Source organism: Odontesthes bonariensis, chromosome 24 (genome assembly GCF_027942865.1).
Source record: "Odontesthes bonariensis isolate fOdoBon6 chromosome 24, fOdoBon6.hap1, whole genome shotgun sequence".
Classification (NCBI taxonomy): Eukaryota; Metazoa; Chordata; class Actinopteri; order Atheriniformes; family Atherinopsidae; genus Odontesthes; species Odontesthes bonariensis.
In genome coordinates, this window is record NC_134529.1 from 6,964,225 (window position 1) to 6,985,268 (window position 21,044).

Below are 21,044 nucleotides of genomic sequence, written 5' to 3' on the forward strand. Positions count from 1 at the left end.
CCTGTGCAGAACAAGGTGATATGAACGCATTAATCACAGTTAACATGAAAATGACTATTTCTAAGTTTTTTTTCTAAGTAATACAGATAGTCTGTGGGGCAGTGTGGCGGGTGGGGATACTGAAAGCTGCTATAGACATATCCTGAGTCCAGTCTAATGTTACACTTAGTCATCAAAGGCTTTCATTTAGTGGATGATTGAGGGCTCAGTTGAATAATCAACCTTTTGACAAATTAACATCATGTCATTCCCAAGAAGTCTCCAACCTCAATGTTAATGCATTTTTCATTGGCAGATTTATTTCTGCTGAAAAAACTCAACAAAAAAGGTTTTTAAAAAATCCTTTTTGGGTGAACGGTTCATTGCTTCAGTTGCAAATTGTCATTTTAAACGTCATCTTAATTCACTTTTAATTTTTCAAAACTCAAATAATGAGAGATTATATTACATATCATATGTGAACTGACCACATGACATCAATTAAAGCAAACCTTCCACTTAAAGAATTGACATTTGTAAGCAGATATAAAAAGGTTTGGTGGGTTAAATGTTAGCTACCATTTTAAATGCGAAATACTGAATCTATCCGTCAATTGGTTCTGTGCCATTATCAGAGCTGTGACAAAAAGTTCATTTGATCAATATGACAAATGTTTGAACGCAGTGAGCCAATTTGAGATCCTCACAGTGATCATTTGGCCTTTGCTACATTAACTTCTTTTTCCCGTTAAGAGCGACAGAGAGTCAGCTAAAATAAATGCCAAGGCCCCGTCGCACAAAATGCCAATCTATGTTTAGGTTTCACACGGTAAGGAGACCCATTAACCTCTATTCATCTGCTGATTGGCCACAGTGGTGAAGTCAAAGCTGATCGATAGAGTTTCTTTTTACCCTCCAATCAGCCTTGGCAAAAACCTTCAGTGCATTGATGAGTTCAGCTGTTGTCTCACAAATCAGCACGCTTTTAAAGGCCCCTAAGAAGCTAAAGATCCTGTTTGAAAAAAAAAAAATTCGATGCATTTGTGATCATTACATATGCAGGCCAGGCGGAACGTGGGAGGAGAAGACCATTTTTGGTTTAGTGTAACTTCTCACCCTGCTGCATTCAGGTGTTATAGACGCAGGGCAGGACTCACAATCATGCTTTTCCAAAGAAGATCGCACAACGCTGATTAAGCCTCTCAGTGTCAGGTTAATCCCACCGGACGCTTCCTGAACCCATTCTCACTTAGACATCATATTCTTTGTCAGTAATACTGGCGTCACAAATCAAAGCAGAAGGCAGCCTTCAGGGTCAGTTTTCAATGCTCTAAGTGAAACAGTGTGTATATGCAGGATTTGATAAAGAGGATCATTTTAAATCTGACCACAGCTAAATATAGCCTACATTTCTCCAACAGTCTAACCAAGCTCGTTTGGTTTAATTTAAGCAAGCAAATATCAAGTCTAAAACTAACCAAACATCCAGTGAAACTAAAATTAAACAGTGAATAAATTCAATTTAGTTCAATCCGTTTTCTATTTACAAAGCACCAATTAACAATTTGCATTTGCATACAATTTACATACAAACCATTTCAATCGTCCACCCTGTGTACTGTATACACAGGCGGCAGACAACTGAAAACAAGGAAGTGAAAAGTGTGGTCTCAAATTCAAGTTTGTGGATATTGTGACTTTCTTGCACCTCTCCACCGTCCACCCAATAAGTTCTTTGTTTGTCCAATGATGCATCAGCACGCCAAAGCCAAACATCTACTCAAAGACACCAGCGGCTTTGACAAACATCATTAGTTGATGCCCTGGAAAAGAGTTAGCCAGTTTTTGTTGAGGACCAGAGTTGTCAATCTGGTGTCTGAGAAGGTGTTCATAAGCTGGGCACCTATAGTCATTCATCTTATGTCAGCCAGAGGTGTCATAGTGAGAAACTGCAGCATCAGAGGCAGAACAGGCTGTAGCAAGTAGTGAGGAGGAACCCATGATTGAAAAAGCAAAAAAGCATTCAAGAAAAGTTTAGTCTCAGAAACAAGAGGTTGATGGTGAGAACCAGCAGGGATTACCATGAATGTCACCAAATGTCGATGTAATTACTCTTTCTGCCAGTAGGGGAAGCGACGGTCTCCATCCAGCCATCTAAACTCAGTCACATATGCTTAAAGCAATACAATGTAACTTCTCATAAAGCCCATTATGGAGCTCCCCCTACAGGCTTGGAGGTAATGTACGGTTACACTGTCGTAAATACAACACCCTTTCGCTTTCACGTTTCACGTTTGTTGACGAACCGGCGAGGAGTTAGAAGGTGCAAGCTATGTCGACCGAGAAGGTAAGAGTAATCAAATGTACCTGGGAGCGTGAGAGGGGTCTATTTGTTTTTGCGGTAGGTGTGCCAGAAAGCAAATCGAAGTACTTCCGCTCAGCTCCCGGGCCGCTCCAGCAAAGTTACATAGCGCAGTTTTTCCAACTCAGACCCCCGAAGGGCATAGGAGACAGGCCGATCGTAATATTAAAACTCATTCTAGCCGCACAATTTTTTTCAAGCTGTTATTTTAAGGTAGAAATGTTACATAGTATTGCTTTAAGCACCTTCTGACTGTGCTGTTCCTCTCAGGTGGCCTCAGTCCAGAGGGTTTGTGGTTTCAGTGATACAATGAGCTACCAAGGGCGATCAGAGCAGGACTGTCCTGCTCTTTGAATAAAAGTGTCTGCTAAATGATTAAATGTAAAAGTTTAGCCCTGCAGACTAATATTTAATTTATGCATTTGGAGCCTCAAAAGGACACATTGAACTACAAAATACGCCACAGATGCTCAGATGCATGCAAAACCATCGTGATTTCTATTTTCAAAAGTATACTGTCGTCCCATTTTGTTGCTTCCAAAGTACTTTTTCAACCTCAACTGATGTGCATTGTCAAAAACAGGCTGGTTTAGTCCCCTTTGTGTCTTTGTCTCCACTCATCTCTGAAAACAGCAGTCTCAGTTATTAGTGCGCGTGGCACTCTTCATCATAACCTGCATTAAAGATGATCTGAGAAAGCACAGCTGTAAAACCTTTTCCACTGTTTGCTTCAGCTCAGAGTGCAAGACCGCAAGAGCAGAAGAAAGAGAGACAGAGGTGGAGTGGAGTGAGGATGAAGACAGATAGGGAGCTCAGGGGCAGAATAGAAGGGGATGCAAGGGGTAGGAGAGGATGAAGTGAATAATTAGGCAGATGAGTGTGAGAAAAGGAGGATGGAGAGTGAGCAAAAAGGGGGCAAAGACATTTGATGGGCTTTCAAAGAGCAAGAAAGAAAATAACTTCACTTATTCTACTACACATTGACAGCTAAGACCACCAACATGACCACAAGTGACATTCAAATTAATACAGAGAGACGTTTTTCTCCCATCATACATATTGGATTGTGCAGCTGCCAAACATTCCCAGATGTGACAGCAGCTGTGCATGTTTTTATGCATACTGAGACGCATCAAATTAAACACACTGAACAGAGAGAGCACATTATAACTAATTCATTTAGCGTCTCTGCTCGCTTTTCATGAAACAATTAGTGATGGAAACACATTTGTTGCATGATGACAGAGCCACATGTGATCGCTGGGTGTAAAATATCTGTCCAACACCATATTTCATCGTTGGATGTGTGCATCATGCAGCTAAGAGCAGCACAAACAAGCAGCGGTGATAAACTTCAGCAGGTCAAGATTCACAAATGATTCACAAACATTTTCCCACACCAGCAATGCTGCATAAAAGCAGCCAGTTCATTACATCCTCCACAGACCTCCATTAGCTCTTTGGGCTATTATACACCAAGCGAACTGTGAGGGACTGCAACAAAAGTCTGTCTCTCTTGTCTCGTCTTATAAGGCACCTTCTCCTATTTTAGACACCATCATGTCTGCTGGTGAAAGAAATCTCTCTGATTGGCTGCTCAGCTAAGCGAACAAATCTTATACATTGATGTGACAATAATCCTACTTTATTAAATGTTAATTTTCATAGCATGAAGCTTTAATTCTTAAAACTAAAATTGCACTAAATCTACATGTTTTTTGTGTAATGTTGACAGAGTAAAACCTGCAAACTTGAGCAAAGACTATTAACAATAAAAAAAAACAGCTTCAACAGAATAATGTACTACTAACTTTGAGCCACTGCTTATATCACTAAAAACTTACGTCCTCTTGCACAAGCTAGGAGTCAGACATCAACTTTTTCTCCAGATGCTGGCAAAAATCAGGAAACACAGCAGGAGGCCTTCTGCCATAGCTTGTTCTTTACAGTGCTTTGAGTGAGGTCTTAAATCTAATGGCATGTCCAGTGTGTGTGGTTATCATCATTTTATCTTTGAGTTAATTATGTAATTCTGCATCCTGATATCGCACGTGTCTCTGCTCCACGCACATCACGTTTTCGGGCTGGTTTGTAGTAACAGCTCATCAGATCAGTGCTGCTCATAAATCATATATCCAGGATAAAAATAGGACTCATAACGCGAGACATTTTTTTGAAGTGTGCTGCCACGGAAAGGAAGCAGCTGACATACACCAAAAATATACATGTCTGTACAGAAAACCATCTAATGGCCCAAGTTAAAAGATGTGCCAAGACACAAAACTGATTTTGTACTTTGAATCGCTGCAAAAGGAGGCACAAACCCAAATGCATGGAAAAGATCAAGGTTTGGGCTCAAATACACTCATTCATAGTTACACTTTACACTATGTAAGAATTCAATCAATTTAACTGACTATGTTTTTTATGAGTATGTAATTAAATCAATGCATTCAAGAAAGAAGAAAAATACTTCTTGATATGATTCATTTAATTTTATGAATTTAAAAACCTGCAGTCTGTGCATGTTGCTGATGATGCAAAAGGATGGCGTTTCTAAAAATTTTTTTTTTCTCTGAATAAGAGATTTCAAGCCCAATATGAAAGTCACCACCAGGAAATCCAAACTTACAGCTTTGGAGAGAGAATCATTTTGATCATTCTTTTGGTTTCACAACATGCATTTTCCATTTTTTTGGTCCCTAGATTCAAGTCTTTGCACTAATGAAATTAGGATGTAAAACATACCAGCTTTCCTAACAAAAGACAGTTTATCTAATTTCTTGTCACATTTTACAACCATCTGTTTCTGCAATTCATCATAGAGATGATGTTACAAAAGACAAAGAAGGATGCTTGGTTGCTGGATCTGCTGTACAGACAGACAGCAGGACACCTCTCATCCCATCCGACCACCCTCCACTACATCTTTGCTCCTCCATTTTTGTTCATGAAAGTTATCACGAAAGACTCCACAGCTATTTGAATTAAACATTTTTCTGCCTCTTCGTAAGTTAAGCCTTCAGCCTCTGTTATCAAACTGTCTTTGGGGAGTCACTTTGGTACAGCGAGGCTCTAATTGGTTCAGGCGGCTGTTATCTATGTACAGTAAAACAGCTTGAGTTCAAGCTGGCGCCGCTCAGAGGGAGGTGAGATCTCTATCTATCCCCTTCATTCACAGCTTAATTCAATTGGAGGGCAATTATCGACCGCCCTGAGGCTCCAAGATCCCTGTCGGTTTCTGTTCTCATCAGGGAGCTTCACTGTGTAAGACCCCCCCCTCCCCAACTTCACTGGGTGATGTCTGTATCGATGTGCTGTGTGTAAAACACCAGAGCAGGCAGCAGCAAACAAGCAGGAGGGATCTCTCAGTCACCTCATGATTCAAAAGATTGTGAGGCTGTGTTTGTTTTGCAAGTAGAAGAAGTCCAGCATGTGGCTTTTATCCTTGAGGGGACAGAATTACGAAACTAATCTTTACTCGGATGGCTGACTCCTTGTCTATATAATGCACGGCACTTTCAACCCAACAAAACCTCCCCACTACTCTGATAGCAATACGTATTGATAATGCAAATATATACGAGCCTACTGTTGAATAACTGTAAAATCAGTATTTCATACAAGGGTTAGGTTCATTATCACCATTAAACCAAAGCAGAATAAGCAGTTCTTGTTCATAATGTACCAAGTGAAGCACAAAAGAAAACTCAAAATGGGGCAATAGTCACTAGTCAAAAGCCACTGAGTATAGAACTACAGCAGCAAAATATTAGTTAAAAAATAATCTCAAGGGGAAACCTGCGTTGCAGTTTTTCAACTAGCTCACAAATCCAGAGCACGGTTAATTCCGGTCTCTTTGAGGAAGCAATTTTAGATGTTCGTTACCTCATATTTTACTAACATACATGTGCGGCCGAACCAGCTGCTGCAACACAAAACATTACCACATGTCTTACAACACACACAAGTAGGGTAACTCCTTTCTCTGGTAAAGACATCATTGAATTACTATATACACTGATTTTCAAGACAATGAAAGACTGTCAAGTACCAAAGCAGTAAACTGTTCGAAACCACAAATTTCTGCAGATTATCTATCAACCCTCAGAGTTCTTCAACACGGGACTTCAAAAGACACAACAAAGCAATATTTTGTTCTCTTTTGTCGCTGTGCTTTATGTTCTTTTGATTTTTGTGACACGTTTTGTTCTCTGTCCTGTTAGTTGTTGTGTTTTGAAAAAGTTATGTTTTCTGATTTGTAGTCTTCCATCATGAAATTTTATAGATTTCTGCCATATTATCATGTGCTGTGCTTTGATGTAGTGTTTGCTGAACTGTTGGGTTTTCTGTGCATTGTGATGCAGTTTCCTGCTTGCTATTCAAAATTCCCTTTTTTAAGTTAAGTAAGCTGATCGTTTGGAACGATAGAAAACGTATAAATGAGCCGGTGAGAGCTAAACATTTGGAATTTAATAACCAGGCGAGTACCAGTAAGACTGAGACGGAGAAAGAATTAATGCACTGTTTAATTAGCGATGCAGCCTCTTAAGCACTTTTCTGTTCATTAAAAGGACCACATCATTCATCACCCTGTGCGATTCATTCAGCAGGTAGCACACATTGGATTGGGTTGTTCTAATACCTACGTATAACCCATAATGTGTTGTTAAGTAACTGCATTTGAACTTTTTATTTTTCTTCCCTGTAAAAGCTTCAGTTTAAACAACAACATCTATTAATAAGACCATTTTGATGCAAACATCCTGCTAATATACAGACAGTTTACAGTTAAAGACATTTTCTGTCCGCTTGCTTTTGCTATTAAATCCAGATTTATTAAAAGCAGCATCCTTAACAGAAAACTGCTCAGACACAAATGAAAAGCTTTCCGGGGGAAAAGGTGGTCACATAGACCATCTGCATGTTATTATTCTTATTTTCATCTTACATGGTAAATACAGAAATCTGTCTCCATTGTGGGAATGTCTGTTCACAGCATGTGAGCTGCAGCTAATAAAGTGTTGGCCGTAGTCTGTAAAGCAAAAAGAAATTTAAATGTGCGCCTCTGATTATTTTCAGAAACAGACTGCAGTCGATTAGCAGTTGGACACGGAGATTTTTTTCTGCTGTGTCGGCTTTGAACTGCAGCACATTACATTTGAAATGAAACAGCATCTGCGGGTTTTTAACAGCCGACTGTATATACAAAATGCAGGCCCAATACTAGAAAAAGACTTGAACTACCAACTGAAATCAAGCCTCAAAACTGGACTGACACACCCAGATAATGCAGATGGGGATCGTTTTACTCCTGCATATATACACTCAAGTAGACTCAAGGGGGCCAAATCGCTATGTTCATGCTCCAAAGTTCCCTCTTTTGTATAAATGGTAAAGTATCAGTGTATATGAATACAGCTAAATTCCCAATAAAGCTGCTCTCGTTCATCATTTTTCCTGTTTCTTTTTTCAGATGGCATCAGAAATTGGAACTGAAAATCAACCCATTTAGACTTTGTGTCAACTCATGGTCACTTAAAGCATTTCCAGACTGTCGCTCTGCTCTAATAAAATCCTGATTTCAGCCTCATCTGACAAAATCGCCATTAAATTAACTTACAGGCCGCATCTGTGCCATGAATTCAGCTTCATGCACAATGATCACCCACAGAGAAAGTCAGAGGTGGCAGAATGCGTTGAATATTTTCTCACACAGTCCAGGCGTCAGTCAAAAACTAAATTTTTCTCTTGTGTATGTATATTGAGACAAGGACGATGGTCCAGTTAAATGGCCAATTCGTGCCGTGACCGTTTTCCTACACAGGAGCTGTTAGATGCAAAAGAAATATTATTTTTTTAGAAATATTATGGATTACAAATCCAAGCATTATAAAGGAGAATTTCAAACTCATTCTGAAGCAGTTTCAATTAATCCTGCAAGTGTCCACACAAGGAGCTCGTCATAAAATTTAATACAGTAGAAATAGTCGATATTCTGCTGTGATCAACGCATACCAAACAGCCACAGCCTGGCAAAGTGATTAACGGCTCAATAAATGCAATACAGAATCCAAGGCCTCCAAACTCCCCAGATCAAGAAATCCACAATCCTGCTGCAAAAAGGATCTTCTAACCAAATGACTTTTCTTTGTAAGTTATCATGGTTGGATGAGCACAAATCGACAGTGTGCATTATTTCTACTAACTATTTGAAGACTATTGCATATGTAGAAATTCAGCCCATTTTTTACATAGATTTCCAGTTTGAATAAAATGTAGCTTTGGCAGAAATAAAACCTCAACATCTTTCTCTTATTAGTTTGTCTCCTTTCCAGTTGAGCTACACAGATAACTTATTATACTGGGAAACATCACATCAGTGCAGTGCTGATACTGGCAAAAATGTAGCCTTGATTGCTACTAAGTACTTGTGCATGCACAATCGCAGCAGTAAGTGCAGTTTTAACATTTACATTTCTGCATACAGCTGCTCTAGACACAAAGTTGTTGGAAGAACACAGTCAGTACATTTTCATAATTATGACATTTTACATAAAAAGTGAAATGCTTTAAAACTATGTCTAAGTGGAGACCACATTTGCCTACGATTGAATACCTTTGTGAAAATACATCAACACTAATCAATATCATTTCAGTTTCAACACAAACAGCTGGAAACTGTTCTTGGAATCCTGGTCGGTGGTCAACACTAAGTTGTCAGTCAACTCAACTTTAGTTGATGTGTGATAAGAAGTCTTATCAACATTTTGTTACGTGATGGTAAAATGACCTTTTCCTTCAGAATGAAGTTGCGGTTGCAATTTAGTAGTGGGGAACATGCTTTCTTGGATACCAGATTGCAGAAACTACAGCAACCCTGCTGCTTGCTTCTGCTTTATGCTTCTGCTCTTCAATAAATCAAACATGACAGTCTTTCATCAACATTCAACTAAAACGCATTTTGTTTCCTCACTTGTATGTTTGGGTCCACTGGGAGAGGAAACCACTGCTCAATTTAGATTTGCTAGAATGGAGCCAAAACGCTGAAAACTTCACAACAGGCTCAATATTTGCACAGTTCATTGTGTGTAGAAGTGTATTATAATTTTTTTTGGCAACACTTTGCAGGTTTCTGGATCTGTGGTTTGTATTCAGGCTTAAGCAATTTTAAAGTATGCAACTAAAAGATGTCCAGGAAAAAAGCAAGAGAAGTTAAGCATCTTTCCCCCTTTTCACTCTGCACACAACAGTTTTGCTTCTTTCAACTCGCTTTTCTCATGACCAACCGCTGAGTTGACTAAACTTTCTGTCTTTTAGCAGTCAATGGCTCGCCACTCTCCTGCTGCCAAATCTCCACGCACACAAACAATTCACACAAAACAGCACAAACAACTGCGCTTTTGGGTTGCATTTTCTCACAAGAGGCAGAGCAACAGTGAAGTTTAAATCCCCTGACAACTGGGAAATGTCTACATGAAAGCATCTAACCTGTCTTACTCAAAGCAGAGTCGCTTCATACACAGCGCCACAGTCCCTGACCTTCTTGAGAAGGAGGTTTTTCAGCCAGTAAACCAAATTTGTAGAGATTGACATCGTTAACAAGCAACCATCTGTGCATAAACACATCAAGCACTTGTGAGGAGTTGCAAGGACGCACAAACACGCTGCATTTAAACAGCAAGTAAGTGCTGATAATGAGAGAAGTGCCTAAGTGCTAATGTCTGCTAGAATTCAGCCTGGCTGCTCTGTTTGCAGACACAAGATGAGCTTAATTTACAGACCAAATGTCAAAAATGACAAAGAAGATGAAGAATGAAAAGGTGAGAGCTCCTTAAAGCAGGACACTAAGTGAGAACGGCCAGCATTGAGACTAAACAGTCCCCTTGATTCAGATTCAAGAGCCCAGATGCGTGTTACAAATTAAAACCAGAGGCAGCTAGAAGGGAGAAAAATGTTTCTTACTTTGTGTAGTCTTCATTGTCTCTGTCACAGCGAGAGTCCTTGTGTTTCTCCCAGTCTTTTCCATGTTTACATGTGGTCAGCAGAATAATATCTTCCCCATTGTGGATGTGATACAGAGCATTCCTTGTCTCTGAACCAATGCCAGTTAGGTAGCGCTTCCCTTTAAAAACTAGCAGGTACTTCCTGGAAAGCGGTGCATCGTTTAATGTCAAATAACCTGTGCCCCCTCCCTTAAGCGGGTGATCCTTGGAGAACAGAGGGATGGAAATATCAAAGTTAGGTCGGAAGTTGACCACATCGGCACTGGCCTTAGCCAGCATGGCCTGGCCCACCTCGAATCCCAGATCCTCTGTGTAGTCTGGCCAGGTTCCAGAGTAAAGGTTGAATATGAGGTGGTTTCTGCCATCGTTCCACATTGGCAGGCTGTGAATGCGGGATCTGACATTCTGGACGTACTGAGCTGAGAGCTGGTCCCTGTCTAACGTGTCCAAAGCCAGAATGAACAGACAAGCCCGCGAAGGGTCCTTCGTATGGAAGCGGGACTCCTCAATTGAGAACAGGATCTTCTGGTAGGTCTCTGAGATCTCGTCCCCTCTCTGCGGAGGGTAGATGTAAACCCTGAAGCCCGACTGGCAGCGAGCAAAGTCGAAGCAGGTTTCCATGCGGCAGCGCTTGTACTTGTAGATGTTGTCACGAATTGCCCGGCGTTCACGAGGTGATGTGTGCTGGTGATGGAGCTGAGGGCTGTCCTCCTGAATGAAAACAGTAGTTAAAATTTCACCCATTAAAAGCATGCTGCCAATCTTCAGTTAAAACTAATTATACACTTTTAGAAACACAAATGAAAAAATTTTCTTCATCAATGACACTTTACAAGATTTCTAATGAATGCATTTGAGTACTATAGCCCTTGAACTATCCATTTGTCAAAAGTAATTTGCATGTTGCATTATTTTGTTGTACCTCTCAGTTCTTAACGGACACAATTTGTATTCTTTTTACAAAAAGCAGGTCTTTGCTAAAAAGGTTGCAGAATTACAAAGACGATGCTCCTGAACTGCCTGAAACTCCTCATATGAAATATGACTTAAGGAATTAGCAGCTGCCTCCCACCCTCAACAATGACCAGTCAGAGTAAAGTGGACATACTGAGAGTGGGACCTTGAGAATGAAGGAGCATAAAACCAAGTTCTTTCCATGAGACTTTAGGCCCGACTTTTGCCTGGCAGACAATTGGCTCAGATCTGATTTCAGCAGGCACCGATCACTATGTGTGAATGCTTCTGCAAAGAAGTGGTGTCTGATGCTGGAGGAGATGCCTTAGTCTCCAACTGACTATTTAAGGAGTCAGCAAGGGAGAAGTATCAAGTAAGACATTAGCGAGGAGTTGCAGCCAAAGAGAGCGTTAAAGACGGGGTCAGGGGACACGAGCGCTAAACCCAGAAAAGGAAACAAACATGACTGAGAGCGTGGTTAAGAAACTACATTCTACTCAGGGAGCTTAATAGAATTTGCCTAAACGTTGCCTAAAAGCATCTCTCCGATGTTTCCAGCGTGCTATATCATGACAGACTCTAAAGAGAAGGCGTGGAGAGATTTTTTTAGTTTGGTTCTTAACAACCAGATGAACCAAAAGGACTGAATTCATTAGGGAGCGAAGTGTATCATGTGTGGTGTAAAAAGGGTTTGGAGCGGTGTGAGCCCAAGCTGCAGATCAACCATGTAGTGTTTACCCATTTAAAACTTCTGTAGACATGAGAAACACATTGTGTAGTTTGAACAATGCAACGATCTGACAACACCCTAAATCATGACGTGTGAACTTTTCTTTAAACAAAGCTAAAAAGCTAAAAAGAAAAACAATGTGTTTTTCAGCATTAAAGCACTTAAACTGTTCTATTAGACCTTCTGTAAAGAAAAACAGGATATTTCCACAGTTTACGGACCTCTCATTTATTGTTTGCTGTTGTTAATACTGTGCAGTGCCTCAGCATGTCAAACCTCAAAAGTAAGGATTACTCAGAGGGGGCCTGCTTGCTAAATAATAATTGTGTAAACACCTGGTGTCTAACAATGGGCCATTTCTGTAGGAATACATTCTAAGAGTAATGAAAGCGTCATTGTATGGTGCTCCTTTTAAGACTTTCATCGAATAGTACTAAGACCAGAGACATGTTTAATAATGTATATATTTCATCACCTTATTAGTCATCTTGTAAAGCCCCCTAGTTGCTTGTGATGTATCATTGGTTATTTTTATCAAATTTCTTTATTTTTCTTTCCAATTCTTCAGATGTGCACCTACTTTTTCAAGTTCAACAGGGAGAGCCCACCACATAGCTTTGCTTTTAAAAGTCTATTTTTCAAAATGTTAACACTTTATTACTCTGATCTCTGCTCTGAATGCCCCTTTCAAACACACACCTCCCTGTTTCCTTTCTCTCTCTCTAGTTTGACTATAAAATCAATCCAATCTACCTCCTGCTCTCCTCCCTCCAGATATGGCTCAAGCAGCTCAGTCAACTCCGGCCAGTGTCTGGGTGGTCTGGATGGGTGTCTCTGTGGCAGAGGCTGGGGCTGGTACACGGCCTGCTTCTGATGATAGTACTGGTATTCCTGTTGGTGGTACTGGTGATACTGCGGAAGTTGTGGATACTGGTACGGCTGCTGCTGAAACTCCCCAATTTGCAGACCCCACAGATAGATGAGGAAGAGAAGACCGGCCCCCACAGACACAAGCAGGTACCGCTTCTTGGCCTGCATGTGTGCTGTGGGGGGTGGAAAAGGAGGAGGTGGTGGGTCTCTGGGGGGGAGAGTAGAGGATGAAGATGTGAAAATAAGAGTAGAAGGAGAAGTTCTGAGATGCAGACGGATGTGGAGGAGGAGAGAAATGTACAGATCTGGAAGAAGGGAATTAGAGTGGGGGCTAGAAGTAAGAGGGGAAAGTAAGGAGGAAAAGGGAGACGATGAGGGACAAAAAAATGATGAGGAGAGGGGTCACAGGGAGGCACACACAGGTCGGCTCTCTATCCACGGGTCGACATTTTGGGATTTAGGGTCACTGAAAGAAAAAAACATAAAGAAAAAGAAAGAAAGCAAAATATTTTAAGTAATCATTTACTGATAAAACATTTCTGATAAATTGGGAATCATAAAAAAAGCCCAAGTGCATTTTGTTTAGCGTAAACTTTGTTTTTTTTTTGTTCTGCCATCTGCAACTAAAGAAAGAAAAGAACAGTGGTAAACAAACACCTGAGCAGATTGATCAGTTCTAAGGTAAATGTTTATGATACAATGATGAGCAACCATATTGGGTAATGTTCTGATTGTGAAAGGAAAAAAGAAGAAACCCACAGTTCACTCAAAGCTGACTATACCCACGTGTACCATTATTGAACTGAAATTTTAATATCTTCCAAAGTCTGAAAGGATTACTGCGAGCTGCATGAACACACAAGCACAAAACTTTCCTCCAACCTTGAAATTATTTCCTCTACTGTACGTTTTAGCTATTAATCTTAATCTATATGACTCACCTTCACTTTGCCAATCAAATTTTTATGTAATGAATATTGTGTAGCATTTTGTGTCAAGATGAAAACTTTTCTAGTTTACATCATCTTTCATAATCCACTTTCTGAAGACAGTTTCGAGCGGGGCTCATCTTGAAAACTCGACACTGATACTTGAAGATGGAGTAGTTGAATTGAATTGCTTCAGATGAAAAAAAGCAAAAAGAAACTCACCTGTTCACAGGAAACACCTGTGGTTCCAGGAAGGCATGTCCGCTGCGCGCCCCTCCAGCCTGAGCAGGGCTCCGAACTTTGCAAACACATTTTCCATTAACTCAAACACTCTGAATCTCAGTTCCATTCACAAATCTCGTCAGCTTATTAACGCCACGTGTAGGAGCAGATCGGAGAGCTCAGAGCGCGCAGGGGAACCAAAAAACGTGCGTTGCTGTCATCATCCGCCGCGTCCCAAACACAAACTTTCCCCAAAAAAAGACCTGGTGAGTGCTTCTCATGTGTACGCGGTTCCCACCAGAACACAAAGCTCTCTGAGAGTACGGCTGACACCCACTTTGGGAATTTAGATTCGCACTCGTCTGCCAGATGAGCCGTGATCACATCGACAGCATCCATCCAGAATTAACTGTGTGTAACAAGACGCGTTCATCTTCAATCAGCATCTGCCACCCCCCTTCTCAGGCAACCCCAGCAAAGGGAAGATGCAAACTTTGGAAGGTAAATCCACGCTCCTGTGCTCTGCCGCTCACCGTAAGAAATAAGCAGATATCATTATGCCAGGTAAGTTTAGAAAGATGCCGCAAACCTGATCCGAACAGACGCGCGTCAGTAAAATCCTGTTAGGAGTGACTTCACGGTCGCTTGAATGGCATAGCAGCGGCGTCTCTCGGTGGGGTAGAAGTAATGGATCAGATGAACATTCTGAGTGCTAGTGTTCTTCTGGTTATATCTTTCCAAACACTGGCTGCAAGCAGTCCTGCTGTCCTCACGTCTCCATCCTTAAATCCTCAGTTGGATCCCGGCTGCGCCACCGTGCAGCATGCAGCAGCATCAGCAGCAGCGCTGATAAGCCAGACAGACCGCAGCAGGCTGGGGGGATCGGAGCATGCATGGGGCGTCTGTTGGCTCTGATAAGGTACGGGAACCCGCCATTCAGCATCTCCCAGTCTGAAGTGTAGCTCCGTTTCTATTTATTCAATAGGAAATATATGTTTGTTGCAATATTAAATGCATTAAAGAAATGTCCAAATAAACAAATGAATTCATAGATCAGTCCCGGAGCCTTCAGGACAAGTAAAAAAAAAAAACAGTTTCATCCTTGTTTTCATTTTGCCAACCAAACTCCTTTTTTCAGAAAGTTGGGATTGTGCTTGCTTGTGAATTTTCGGCAAACGTAGCCTTAAATAAGTTGTAACATCTAATTTAATGAGATAGTTTATCATTTAGGATGCGCCTCCTGAGCGTGTCACAGTTTTAAATGAATTAGCCTCGATTTTCTTCTCATCAGATTTAAGGATGTGCTTTCATAAAGCGCTGCGTACCGCAAACATTAACCAAAGCTGCGAGCGAAGTGACATTTTCAATTACAGGCGGCAGGTCGGTGATCTACATGTCATTTGTCACATTTGCAATACAAATCCACTTTTCCTGAGCCCAGGATCCACTTAAGGTTGAGATTAAACTTTGGATAATGACGTTGAGGGGATTTGTCATGGCTCGGAGTTTTGTGAACTCAGCCTGTTAACTTTTAAATCTTAATTAATCGAATCAGTCGACGAGTCCCATTTTCCAGGTCTTTCCATCTGCCCTGCGCCTCTTCCATGTTGCTGTTTGTTTGTAGAGATCCAATTAGATCAAATGGAATTAAAAGGGTTGGAATAGTTGGAGAGAAAGTTTACCCATGTTGTAAAGTCGGTCACAGACGCATGGTGTATCAAACAGCGCCATCTTGTGGCACTTTTTGCAGCCCACGCTTCAACTCAAGTGTCTCAAGTTTACAAAAAGCTATTAGACAACTTTGTGTTTTGTGTCTACGATTTATTTCTGCCAAGAATTGGACGTTTGAAAGGATGAGAAACTTTAGCATCCAAAGCATATGACTCAGTCTCAGGAGCAGACAAGGATGAGCCCACACTGTAGGATTTATGTGTTGAGCAAGTTTGCAAAAATAAAAACACGCACTGTTGCGGTTTTGGAATATAAATGGTCTCATATTAAAGGAGCGACCTGTCAGTCATTGAGGAAGCTTTTTATGTCGCAGCCGGCTCCTTCAGGCAGAAAGAGGAGCCTGTCTGGCAAATAATTTAAAGTGAAATCAGCAAACTGCACACTGCACATTAATATTAATCCAGCCAGCCTCCGATGCTTTATAACGAACTGATGACAGAGACTTTTATGCACGAGTCACGGCAGAAGAGTTTTGGTATACAGTGCTTCAGAGAGAGAGAGCATCTCAGGGTTTAATGGATAGTCTGCACTCTGAAAATTTGCACTGTAAATTCGGAGTATTAAACAAGCATCATCAACCTAACATCCGTGTTTTTAGAGTGTGGGCGAAAACCAGAGCAAGTGCAAGAAAGAAAAAAAGCTTTGGGTTGATTAGTTAGCTTTTACATTTTAGATCCGGGTCTTTTCGCTTAACTGAGCATCTTCTTCTTCAACCAAAACTGGACCTTCCACATGATTTGGAAGCGAAACCCTGGATATCAGGAAGTTAGAGAAATAGGAAATGAATTAAGGTTTGGATTTATTTGAGCGTTTGAAAAAACAAAAGAAAGCATCCCATTTCACATCTCCAGCAGCATAGTACTGTACATCTTATATTTATTTTTATGTATGTTTATCCAAAACAATAGCAGATGTAAAACCACCAAACTCTCAGAGTTTTGCTCTAATTTACTGGTGCTGTGATAACTCTGAAGGATTCACTGGTGTCGGTGGCTTCATGGTCCATTAGGGGATGATAAATCTGAAAGAGCCCTGTTGGTGTTGACAGAGCGGTACAGAGAGTCAGTTTTGATCTGTTTCCAGTCTCAGTCCATCGCTTCACTTCCTCCACTTCTTCATCTTCACTATTAATCCTGCATAGTGTGGCGGTAGCAAAGTCTCTCGCCTCTTCTGTGCCAACGTTTGGGAGAGGAATGCGATTCTGCTTTATTTGTATTTAGATAATGTGATTACATCCACACTGTACCCAATGTGCTGTCTGCCATGCACTTAATTTAGGCCCATACATTCTTCACCGTTAACTGCATGGAGCCTGACACCTGAAACCAATAAAACAACAGGAAAACACTAATAGTGCTGGCAGCAGCAGTTAAACGTATGCTGCAATAACTGAAAGTGATTTATATGAGTGTATCACCCTTTTATCTTAAATTAATTAATTTATGGCAGCTAAGCAGTTAAAACATGGTGTTCAGAGTGAGCCACCTTCAACAGTGGTTCAACATGACTCGTTCTTCAGTGGCTCTGTGAGTCTTTTACACCTTCGTCTGATGTTATTCTGTGTTCGGCTGATTAAAAGCAGAAAAATTCCCTAGAAATCATGAAACTCACTCTTGAATCTGTCCATATGCAGGAGCTTGAAATAAGTGGGCCTCAATAGCTAATATTATACAGTAACTTGACTAGGACATGTAATTGAGCTTCAATAAGAAGGGATCAGTTGAAGCGACAGATAAGCTCTCAGGGGAGCTGACATGAACAAAAGAATGGGACAGGATAGGACCCCCAGAGTCTAGATGCTGGTGATGTATGAGCAGCGGGAAGCTGTGGCATAGAATTCTGAAGAGGATCCTCGGGTATCAGATAGAGGTGGAGATGGGTTGTGCAAAAGAGCCTGGAGGGAGCCTGACTTTTTGCACAGCCTGCGGTGGTCAGAAGAGAGCTTTAAAAACACGGGGATCAAAGTAGCAGACAAGAAGACCATTGGACCATGGCAGAATTAAGAATGAGCTGATTTTGACAATGTGCGAAGAAGAATCAAAAGCCCAAACAGCAAAGGATAAAGGCAACAGATCTGTCTTACTGATCTTAGGCATAAGCTTCATTACTGGAACTGATATATTGACCAAAGTGTACCTTCTTTAGTCTGGTAGTGTTGGGCTTTTTCTTATTGATCTATCAGTTTAACTATTGAACTCGGGCAACTTTATAGCACTGTAGATCTCATATGTGCTTCACACTTTTTCTTCCTCTTTTTTTTTTAACAGATTTCTTGTGTTACTTATGGGGGAAAGCCTGCAGCTGTGGAGTATCCATCCAATTAAAATGGTCCAATTAAACGTATACACGCAGGAGTAATTTGACTCCCAACCTCATTATCTGAGTGTTAATCTAATACTGAGAAACATCTGATTTAGTAAGATTTCAGTTGGACAAATATGATTCCAAACGTCTCATTCAACATCTTTTCATACAGTCGTGTACTGAATGATACCTTGTGCTGATTTCTGTTGAAAACAATTGTCACTGCTAATTAATACTAATCTATACTAATTCACCGTTATTATTCCTTTTTATTCTGCATTGCAACACTTTCTGATTTCTCTCCCATTTATGTGATTTTTATCATGTTTTTAACCTCGTTCTGTTGGGGTTTTTCACACAGTAGAAGGCGTGTCATCTAATTTTACCTTGGATGTGCAGCGCACCAATGAAAGCCTTCAAATATTGTGTTCATATGTGACAGACCCAAGAAGCAGAGGCAGTAAGCAGGAGAGGAAATAAATGGGACTGATTTGCATATTCACACATCTCAATGACTCAAAACTGTAGGTTAAATCTAGGCCAATTTAAGGTATTAAACGATTATATTAATGCAAAATAAAAAGCAAAAAAACGTCTGACTGTGGAATATAAATGAGCAGATTAGTTTTAGGAGGTTAATCAATGCTTGGAGAAAGACTACAAAATAATTCCTGCAGCTGCTCCTCCTGCAGTCGTGATGTAGTCATGTTGTGTTCAGATTCTTTAGTCCAGAATTTGACACTGCGATGCTACTTTCAAACAGTCCACCATTTAAAACAACCAAAAGCAAAGTGACTCTGAACTACTGTTTTCTCTAAATGACAATTAAAACAAAACTAAAGAACAGCTAGAAGCTCCGTCCTGAGATTTGCATGAAATCAGTGGTTATCTGCTTTTCAACAGTGGAAGATGTTTAATTGTAGCTTGATTTTATTGATTAGAATCTAAAAGAGCTACGTCAATATAATGGATTTTGACTGAAAGATTGGGTTCTGTTTGCAGTAATGCACTTATAGGTCCATAAATTCATATTATTCTTGGCTAGACCTTCATCTGGACGGGAAAGATGAAGAACTGCAAGCCTGCAAACCATAAATTAATTTATTTGACATTTGTACACAAGTTGTAAATCTAGGCCATAGAAACCTAAATTATCAGTATTTATACAATCAGGATTAATACTATATTATGATTAACCACAAGAACCCAATTAATCCCTGATGATGGACACTTACTGAATCATTCCATCGCCTGAGGTTTTCATAGAAGCGGACCTCCCCAGGAAGGAAAAACAGTTTCAGGGGAGGCTCAGTGAGAATTATATTAGCTACTTATCAGCTTTTCAAAAGGAGATTGAATAGAATAGCCTAAATGTGTGAGATTTGGTTGAAGAGACATTTCATTACCAGTTTTCCAAAAGAGGCACAAAACATTCACCAACAGACTCAAGGGCGTTTTTTTTTAACTCAAATTTTGAGTTTTCTTCCTTTTTTACTTTTAAAAAATTGACCCTAGAAAACTGTGAAAAAGGCTTTAAACTGACAGTATTTAAACTGCAATGTATTTGTCAAATCTGGAAACACAATATACTGTAATTTAAAGCTATATCATAACATGGGTGGACATGGGTGTTATTTGGTGCAGCAGAAAACAGTGGTGCATCGCACACAGAGGCAGTAAATTGCCTTAAAAAAGCACCATTCTTATTGATAGTAGTGGGATATGCAGAAGGGTAATGTTTAACTATGTTAATGGCTGTAACTGACACACAGAGACAGAGAGACAGTATAATTATCTTATCAAATAGTCCAACACTCCACTCAGGAGACGGCAGCAAAACAACACTTCCTTTCAGCAGTGAGCTTTTCAACAAACAGCAGCAAAACTGTCACATGAAGGGAACAATGCCGCCTGCACAGACAAACGCCAAACTGGAGCAATTAGAGACTTCATCCAATAGGATAGCAAAAACTGTTGTGGTGTCTGATACTTAGGAGAATATTCGAAAAGAGCATCACAGACAGAGTGTGTGTGTCCGAAGCCAGAGATGCGTAGAGTCAAATATGGACATTTGGAGGAAAACCCATTCCAAAGGCGTGAAGACGTATGCTTTATTTTCTGGCTATATGCCTGGAGACGGGGACGCGTAGCACCTTCAGGGCTACCAAACAGGGGAAAGTTTTATCCCACTTAAAAAGGAGCAGCACCCACAGTGAGTCAGAGATTGCATTAGACATTTGGATTTTAAGGATCTCTCCAGACTTGATGCATCATTCTGTAATTCTGAGGCGGACCTGGTTGGCAATAAAAGTTTCCGTGTTCGACTAAGTCCGTGTCAGCAGAGTCCCTCCTGCATCCTCTACACATAAGCTGTTTGAAGGCAACCATCCCTGATATACCACACTATTTTGAATGTATCCGAGTTGTATCCACAAACAGCATAAAGGTGATAAGCTTGATTTCTGTCATGATTAACAGGTTAGGCATGTTTGTTGTAAATTAAAAATTGGCTTGAGCTGAGTGTCTACAGAAAGGTTTGAAGGTAGCAGAAACGTGTGTGATTGATTAAAAATGTTTAAACTTTTCATTCTGACCACCACAAATGAAATCCTCACTTCAGATTTACAAAGTTTTCAGATTTGATATATACTGACTCTTATGCTGAAATAAGTTCACGCAAACAGTACATTACTATGAAGTAAACCCTCATCTATTGATGTTTAAAGAGATTTTATTGTTACACTTCATAAATCAAAAAAGTCCTCCACCCTGTGTGACTATAGGTCATAATATGAGTCACAAGAATTAGAGTCCCGTCTGGCACAAAGAGAACTTGGTTTAGATCGATATCAATATGAGTTTCATGCATCCATCATAACCTCCTCTTCTGGATTTTGTGACTCCATAACAACATCACCTCGCTTCCTCCTTCAGTCCCCTCATCTATTAGAGAAGCC

At 40.4% G+C, this 21,044-nt stretch overlaps 1 protein-coding gene across 1 annotated transcript in view; it reads right to left on the bottom strand.

The window, feature by feature from the left end:
- The window catches only part of LOC142375550 (exostosin-1), a 237,770-nt gene extending 222,893 nt beyond the window's left edge, over positions 1-14,877 (bottom strand). The window contains exons 1-3 of the mRNA XM_075459624.1: positions 14,053-14,877; positions 12,785-13,367; positions 10,307-11,058 (exon numbers count right to left, since the gene is read on the bottom strand). Coding sequence (XP_075315739.1) covers positions 10,307-11,058; positions 12,785-13,069 — 1,037 coding nt within the window. The 5' untranslated portion in view covers positions 13,070-13,367; positions 14,053-14,877. The remainder of the gene's footprint in view (positions 1-10,306; positions 11,059-12,784; positions 13,368-14,052) is intronic.
- Between the last annotated feature and the right edge of the window lie 6,167 nt (positions 14,878-21,044).